Source organism: Styela clava, chromosome 3, assembly GCF_964204865.1.
Source record: "Styela clava chromosome 3, kaStyClav1.hap1.2, whole genome shotgun sequence".
Taxonomy (NCBI): domain Eukaryota; kingdom Metazoa; phylum Chordata; class Ascidiacea; order Stolidobranchia; family Styelidae; genus Styela; species Styela clava.
In genome coordinates this window covers 16,657,006-16,665,789 of record NC_135252.1, presented here as the reverse complement: position 1 = coordinate 16,665,789, position 8,784 = coordinate 16,657,006, and the positions used below count along the sequence as shown (strand labels likewise).

The window sequence follows — 8,784 nt, the reverse complement described above, 5'->3', positions numbered from 1 at the left end:
GTTCTCCCTTACTCATCAATTCCTCGCGCAGACTGTCAACAAAGAAGGAACCTAAAATAGAAATCTTTCGTTTCAAGGTGTATGTTCACGAATGCGAGCTATTTGGTCATTATGAAATATTCGTATTCAAGGTCAGAACCACTGTCAAGACTAACTATTTATGAAACAAAAAATGTTATACATATTCGTCATGTGATTGGTAAGCCTCGAAAAGTAATTTTTCAAATATAATTACTGTATGTTTATAGAAGTTGATTTTCTTTCATACAAATACTTTGAAATTTGCATCCCCCTTTGTTGTTTTTTTTTCATTAGAAAATTGTTAATTAAATCAAGACTCGTGTCGTGTCCATACTGATGCTAATGTGTACGACGAGATAAGAGCATACATAATAACGCATAAATAAGCTCATTTTTCATTTTTAATTATATCAAAAATTTGTTTATCAACGTCATTTTCTTTGGTTTATACAAGACAACAAACATGTTTCTTATATACTGCATATGATTAATAGAATATATTAACATATAGTATATATTATAATATCCAAATGATGCAAAGGTATCGACTCGGCTAACAAAACGAATATGCGTAGGCAGAGTGCTTCCCAAGCTTGGTTTTATCTACACCGAGTGAGGCAGTGCAATAAAATATCAATTAATCAAGACCCGGAAAGCGCCAACGGTTTCTCGCACCTCGCGCAGATGATGCACTGCTTCCCGAGTGAGAGGAAATAGACTGGAGATGGTAATGTGTGGCTTCCTCACTGAGATTTCATAAGGACAAAAAGGGTTGGCAGGTGCACCACAGTAACTTTGTTAAGTTTAGTGAAGGAAGGAACTGAAGGTGGGGTTTATAAAACGTCAACTGCATCATCAAAGTAGAATAATATTATCATGCGCGATCATTTCTTAGTAATTCAAAGGAAATTTAATTCAATTGTTTTTCATTGCTTTGAACACTAAATGAGTGTATGTTAAAGTATATGTCTAGATTCTGCATAGGCTCAGTTCTAAACATCGTCGATATTAATTATTGCAACTTCAAATCGATCAAACCTTGGTATTTTTAAACAGTTTAATTATGCAGTAGCTTATATTGTTACAGTATTCATGGATGCAGTTAACTTGTTTGACTTCCATTCAAACTGAGTTGCATTTCCTTTCCCGGGTTAGGTTAGGCGACGAATCAAAATTCAATGAATGAAATTAAATGCGATGAAACAGTAAAAATATTTTTGTCACTTGAATAATACTTTAACCGAATTTATGAACTATTATGTGCAAAACTGTGCCATTCGAATAACTGGTTAGCAGACGAGTTTGAAGCAAGAATAAATATTTCATTGGCAGTTGTCTATTGCATGTTGGCATCGTCCAAGAAAATATATTAGATATTGCTAAAAGCGGCAAACTGCGCGGCTAATATTTACTCTCATGCAGTTAAAGACATAAAAACGGTCGTGCTGAGTTGATAAGGATAAAGTGATAAGTAGGAGTTGCGAAACGGAAAAGTATTTCGTATTGGTTTCAGGATTGAGTTTTGTTCTTGAGTGGTCTCTGCTTCAAAATATATCAAATTCAAATTGAGAACCAGAAATCGTATTCGGATATTACAAAATGCTTTAGATATATTGAAATGCATTTGGCATCTTATTTCTTTTAACCGCTAATATAGAAGAGATGCTGAATTGGGTAAAATCAATATTGACTGATAATTGGAAATGGCATGTGGCCCGCTGCTTCATTATCTGTGGCCCGCGTCACATTCGGAGAGCAATAAAAAATCGCATATCGTGTTGTTTCGTAATAAAATTAATCAGAAAATCTCTTGAAATATTTTCATCACTAATGTCACTGAATTAAATAGTGTTATGGCTAGCTGAGGCAACTTGCGAAGTTGAATAATGTGCTTGGCAGTCTAAATTGGTATCTGGCTTTCTAACTTTTTGGTAGAGAATATATGCTAACAATATAGGCATCATAAAAAACTAAAAATCGAATGCGCATTCTATTAGCCTAGAATGGCTATGCCTGATAACTATATGTATGCACAATAAAAGTGTTTGTTTTGTATTGCACTGTTCACCTATTCTTGGCACTATTGTGGCCCGCGAACAATGCAAAAATGATTTTGTGGCCCGTGGAACTGACAACCTTGGACCACCCTGACTTAGAATATTCACTTTTTGTCATATTTTCACGCTTTGTCTTCCTAATAATATCACATTTTGTCGATAACTATGCTCGCTATATTGTTAATTCCCAGTATCTATAGAGAGGGTCAAGACCCTACTCACTCTAAACTAGAGTAAACAAACATTCTCGCAATTAGGCCAAAGCTTGCCTCAGGCTTTTTCTTATTATAATTGGTCTATTGAGCCACACATTGACAACCTAATCGGCCGATATTGATTTATGTTAAACATAACTAGTGTACATTAAAATGTCCAGAGGCACTATTGCTATTATAATATGGCAATAGGATCAAAGTTTATAACGGAAACGGGAAGCTATTATGTTCCCTCGTGTAATTTCAAATATTTTGGAAGATGTGGTTAGGTTAGATTAAGTACAGTTAGATAATTGTGAGAATAGATAATTTGTTGGATTTGAATGTTAAAGGATTGATATTGCAATGGATTTACATATTCAATGTACTTCGTATTGTCTGGATGCTTTTGATCTGTATACAGTGATGGGATTCAAGAGGATTCGCGAGTACCCGTACTTGCAAAGCCTACTAGAATAAAGTTCTCGAGTTGTGCGATACATAAATTCTCTGAAATAGGAGAACCCGTTGTTAGTGAGTTAGATATGAGAGAGAACCCTTTCTTAGAATTTTGAATTCCACCACTGGATGTAAATGAGAATCATGTGGAAGTGCATATACAATTTTTCGTTAAATTTGTCTGAATATAAAAGACATTAATAAAATATATTTTAACTCGAATCAATAACAGGAGACGTACGGTTCCAATAACCAAACATAACTTATTTTTGTGACAAACTCTTGAATCATTTTTTAATAAAATTTCTCTTATTTCTTTCCATCTATTCATAGTTTGTTGTCTAACTGAAAATCGGTTCGAAATAATTATCTGATAAACTTTACGGACGAACAATCACCATGAAGTCTGCATCGATGACATGTCTTAAATATTTGATGTTTTTCTTCAATTTGCTTTTCTTCGTGAGTATGAAATATATCATTTTTATATTTATCTACAATATCTTTATCTCAGGGGAAGGATTTTGAAATTTTATCACAGCCTTCATTTCCCACAACTGTATATTCAGCTATATGAACTTTTAGCGACTTCAAACTCACCTTTCGAAATATGTAATTTATTATGAAGCTGGTATAACGAAAACAATTTACAGCTTAGATACTTACGAAAAATAACTCGTTCTGATATAAGTATTCAGTATTGTGAATACACCATTATGAGATTCCTGTTTTACCTCTACCCATCACAATGTGTGGGCTGTAGGTAATGTGTAGGTAATAACAATATTATTGTACTCCTCCACACCAATTTTCCGGATACAGCAACATATTGAACCTTAAAGAGATTACCTTTGCACAAATTTGCTTGAATCTTGATCTCGCGTAACCTGCGTTGTGGAATCTTACATATTTAATACCGCTAATGAGTTAACTGTCAACGCGTGGTTTCAATATAGCGCAACATTCACTGAATTCAACTGCATGTGTATATATATGTACAAATATTTTCAATTCGAGACGACTTTGTTGACAATTATTATACTAATATTAACTCGTTTGAATGAGTTTGATCATTATTGAAACGCAAAAATTAACTGTAAGATTCGATCTAAGAGCAAGTTTCTCTTTTGCCATTGGACAAAGCAGTATTCTCCACCCCCACATCGCTTTAGCTGTGTTTAAGATTCTCTTTCAGTAAGTTCCAAGGCATGGGAATGACAGTAATTTTCAATTAAAATAAAAACGTTTTTTGTTTTTGTTTTATTTAGATATGCGGAGCTGCAGTTTTAGGAGTGGGGATATGGGCCCTGGTCAACGAAAAGACGTTCAAAGAGATGATGGCTAACAATCCAATGATTTTTAACGGTATTTACATCATCATTGGTGTTGGTGCAGCACTTCTTGTTATTGGTTTCATGGGATGTTGTGGAGCTATCAAAGAAAATAGATGCTTGTTGATCACAGTGAGTTATCTAAAATATATGCTGATAGATAGATATAGCTACATACACGTTATATTTGAATGTGCACTGTGGCCGTTTTCGAATAGAAAGATTCTGTAAAAAACATTTCGTAAAGGCTTCAAATGTTCGAAGTTCGAAACGAACAATTTTTATTTTTGTGCAGGACTATGATTAGGGTAAACAAAAATTTTACCGATCGTTTAATGCAAAATAATAAAAGAATCATCGGTATTTAATATTGCGTCAATCAAAAAGTCTGGATCAAAATCAATAAATAACTGTTACATGTATATTACCAATCATTTTGCATTTTCACTATGTACGACTGAAACGATCAAGAACCCATGCATTTATTTCAATTTTCTTAGTTTTTCGTGTTGGTACTTCTGGTCTTGATTGTTGAAATCGCAGCCGCCATCTTGATTTATGCTGAAAAAGGCAAGATTGAAAAGTCATCATTGTCATCTATGACTCACTACGGTTCTACGGACGCTCAAGGAAAACTCGTCACACAAGGATGGGATACGATTCAAGCTACAGTAAGTTTCTAAAATATCTTCCTATTTCGAAGATTTTGTACAGTTAAAACCATGAAGATTTTTGACCAGTCGATGCAGGAAACTTTGCTTTTCCTAAATCAAAATGTCAATATCACTTTACCTGTCACAATATCATGTCAAACACATTCATCTGCGCCAGGCAAGGGGGCGCCAGGCATTTTAAAAGTGAGAGTTCCGACCCTCAAAACCCCCCTCATCACCGACTACGCCCCCTTCCCCCAGGCACGTGTCAGCCCTGAGTGTTCTAACAACATCCAGCGTCTGGTATCATGGTTCCTTTGGACACGTTTTCATCAATTAAATATCATTTTGAATTTATGTGCCTCTGTTCCATACATTAATGCGCATGTTAATTCTAGTACACTGTGCTTTTATAACTATTCACTTACTTTTTGGCCTTTATTACTTCTGTTTGAATTTCTATTCGGAAGATGATTATAATTAGAATTTTAAATAAAAATTTTTGAATTTAGATTGGTTGTTGCGGATTCAATAGTTACAAAGATTGGAAAACTAATGGTTACTCTGTCTCTGGAAAAATAGTTCCAGACTCTTGTTGTAAACATAAGTTATTGAAGAAAGATTCGCCCATTCTTAACGTGACATTGTGTCAAAAAGCTGACGTCAAATACCTGAACGCAGAGGGATGTGCAAGCACTCTCGAACATTCTAAGTTGATTGTTGGGGCAGTGGCGCTCGGTGTTTTAGTCTTTGAGGTAAGATAATTCGCAAACATTTTTCTCCGGTAAATTATATTCTAAAGACGTTCCGAATTGTCGTCCTTGATTTACATTTCTGATAGATAAGACATCTTCTGTAAAATTACACTTCACATAGTTCGTTTGATAGAAACTTATCAAGACTATACGGAAAATCCGGCATAATATAATTTTTTTCTAAATCAATCATTATCGATAAAATCAAGAATAAAAGTCAATATAAAAAAGCATCAACTTTGCTCGGTATCAGTCATTTCACTTATCACATTGAATATACTTTTTTACGCTTTATATGCAACTATAAAATACAACATACCAGTACTGTAAATTGCATTTTTGCTTTTTAGATTCTTGCAATGATATTCTCATGCTGCCTGTACAAATCTCTGGGAACCTATAAAAGAGTGGCATGAAGATTCAAACCAGCAATACAGTTCACTTTCATTATATGATTTCATTTTGTGTAATATATATAAAATTTATTGACAAACAATAGCTGCAACAGGGTAATTCTACTATCTGCAGGCCTCACAATGAATTTTTAATTATTGACCGTCTCTGGTTAAACTATTGCACAGAACAAAAAAGGATGGAGTTATTATACTTTCTTTCTGGTATTACAGCTTATATTTATCTGGATTAAAATTTGTGTTTTCCATGTTTACAGTTTGGTATCTTATGTCTGTTTTTTTATTCAATTTATTTGCAAACGAAAAGGCTTGAATCTTCATTTTACCTCAAATGGATTATTGATTAGTTGATATTGAGTATACCCCATGCCCGACAGGAGATGTATATATATATTTGAATATATTTATTGTAATCAGAGACCATTGATTTTTAGGAAATAGACCCCATTCTGTCATTCTTGTCTTAATGAGATCGGCATAGATGGGTTCGCTCATGACAGTTTTTTGGGTGAAGGTCCAAATAGTAAAATGGAAAAAGTTTCAAGGTCAAACAATTTCGTTGGAAACTGTAAATTTAACCACGTAATAAACTTGTTAGGAACATTTGATTTGATTAGTTGAAATAAACTTAACGTATGATAGTCTGATATATGAACAAAAACCACTAGGCAAAAAACTAGAAAATGCTCGGTATAGCCCACAGATTGCCGACCACTGTATTACGACTTTATGCACTCGCAATGGTCAGACAAATATGTATTATATCGCATTGGCTATAGTCTTCGTTAATCGTTTTCATACTTGCCCACTCTCTTTCTCTTGCCTTGAAGCTTTATCAAGTGAAAGGTAGGAAAGTTTCTACGGAAAATTTTAGACATAAAAAACAGACTTTCACAAATATTGAAATCAACGTGTATGACTCTTTTCCTGATTATTAAGATATAAAAAATGACATTGAATCTATACCATGATACTATACACACGATAAAATTACAATATTTCGATTTTATGGGATAATCTCATAACGACCCGTATGAAACATTTAAATATATAAACAACACAGGATATATCGAGTACACGTGAGATGAAAAACATTCAGGTATGCCTGACGCGGAGAGAATGGCACCCCATCGCAAAACGACGCGTTAGCTAAACGACGCAGGGTTAAGTTTCGTGAGGATATTATCGGTATCGAAAATAGGTATCGAAAATAAAGTGGATAGTTATTGTTTTGATGGGACAGAATCTTTTCTTTTGATTTACCCCCCTGTTAAATGAGGATGAATGATTCTGGAAAGCCATTAATAATCCGAAACGCTTCATTGAACTTTACATTGATACAACTATAAATTAGATTCTGAAAGTTGAACCACTGAATTTTTGGTGTGTTTCAAAATCACTATAAAATTTATGAACCGGATATAAATGTTCAATAGTTTCGTTTTCTGGTGGTGTTGAGTTCATGTATTACATTTTCATTCTATGGTGAATGAAAAAATATAGGGTATTACAGGTATACAAGGTGTTCATGAAGTCCTGTATTAAACTAGGTAAAAAAATTTTGATGTGCTCCGTGCACCTAATAGTGGCAATATAAAGATGCAATAAAAGAAGTAAAAAGATTAAATAAAAACAAATTAAAATAAATTAAAATTGCTTAATTTATGTATTGGAAACTGACATCGTAACAAAATTGTGAAATTGTAACCGGGCTTTATGAACACCCTGTATTAATTGGCATAGTATAGCAGATTTTTTAGCACTCGGCGTTGTCGAGAGGATTTACCCACAAGATTATGAGTGATAAAATTCCAGGTGGCAGCCTTAAGCGCTTGACAATAAGAAAAATACTTGTCGTCTGAGAATGCGCTTAAAAATTACCTTTAAAAGGCTGAATCACATAAACCATTATCTTTAGTCGGGTGTCTTGTGTTTCTTGGGCCAAGAATGAAATTTAACCCCCCCTTTATCACAATGATATGAAAAGACATAGTTCCAGATTCTAATTTAAACTCGATGGCGCATTCAGGTACTCGTATAACATCATCCTGATCAACAATGTGTGAGGAACCGGGAAATGGCTATAAGTTGAAATTTAAAACAAAAGACTGATCAACTGAATGATTACTTCGATATTTCAACACGATTTTTTACACAATCCTGTTTATGTTACCTGCTGTAAAAATACGTGTGCATGTTGTATTTAGAACTCAAACAAGCGTTAGAATTTTAGGTCTCAAGCATGAAACACATAAGTTCTCATTTATTCTTCTTTTAAAAGTAAATAAACGCTCTTGCATTTATGGATCGATATCATGCTTGGTCGGGTGTTGCCGTAGCTTCTGAGATGAAAGGAAATGATGCCATTTGATTGATTATTTTGTGTCAAGATAAGTTGCAAGGATGTGAGATGCAAGCTAGAATAGACTTTATTTTATATTTGCATTGTAGATCATCGTCAAAACAGTGCAATGAATTGTCGGTGTAGTCTAGTTCTTTCAGACATTTTTTGGTGCTCCCGAAGTATGCGAACCAAGATGGCGGACATCGGAACGTAACATGGGTAACAGGTTAGGGCTAGACGATAATTTTTTTCCAATTTTCCTTATTTTAGTCCTATTATTAGTTCGTAGACTAGCCAAGAGCCTCCCGTAGTATTTATAGCTAAAATTATGGCCTAACCCTAACCTAGTACACATATTACATTCCGATGTCCGCCATCTTGGTTCGCATACTTCGGGACCCCCCCTTTTTTTATCAATCCTAGGCGTTTTCAGCGAGGTAGCTTAAGCGAGACAATAAGCCTGATAATAGAGAGTTTTCTGGGAATATATAAATCTAGAACAACAATTAAACAACTATTTATCCAAGGCTCTGGTAGTTAAAAACCGAGTTATTGAT

The 8,784-nt window shown here is 34.2% G+C and overlaps 1 protein-coding gene across 1 annotated transcript; it reads left to right on the top strand.

Moving 5' to 3' along the window:
- The first annotated feature begins 3,032 nt into the window (after nucleotides 1-3,032).
- On the top strand, nucleotides 3,033-6,191 carry LOC120343081 (tetraspanin-18-like). The gene is made up of 5 exons (XM_039412164.2): nucleotides 3,033-3,193; nucleotides 4,000-4,194; nucleotides 4,563-4,733; nucleotides 5,228-5,470; nucleotides 5,821-6,191. The coding sequence occupies exons 1-5, from the start codon at nucleotides 3,131-3,133 to the stop codon at nucleotides 5,884-5,886; spliced, it is 738 nt and encodes a 245-aa protein (XP_039268098.2). The 5' UTR covers nucleotides 3,033-3,130; the 3' UTR covers nucleotides 5,887-6,191.
- Nucleotides 6,192-8,784: the final 2,593 nt, after the last annotated feature.

Excerpts from the sequence above, each read along its gene's own strand:
- LOC120343081 (XM_039412164.2), top strand. The coding sequence starts at position 3,131 with ATGAAGTCTGCATCGATGACATGTCTTAAATATTTGATGTTTTTCTTC. Across the intron at positions 3,194-3,999 it reads TCTTCAATTTGCTTTTCTTC|ATATGCGGAGCTGCAGTTTT; the intron begins GTGAGTATGAAA and ends TGTTTTATTTAG. Across the intron at positions 4,734-5,227 it reads GGGATACGATTCAAGCTACA|ATTGGTTGTTGCGGATTCAA; the intron begins GTAAGTTTCTAA and ends TTTTGAATTTAG.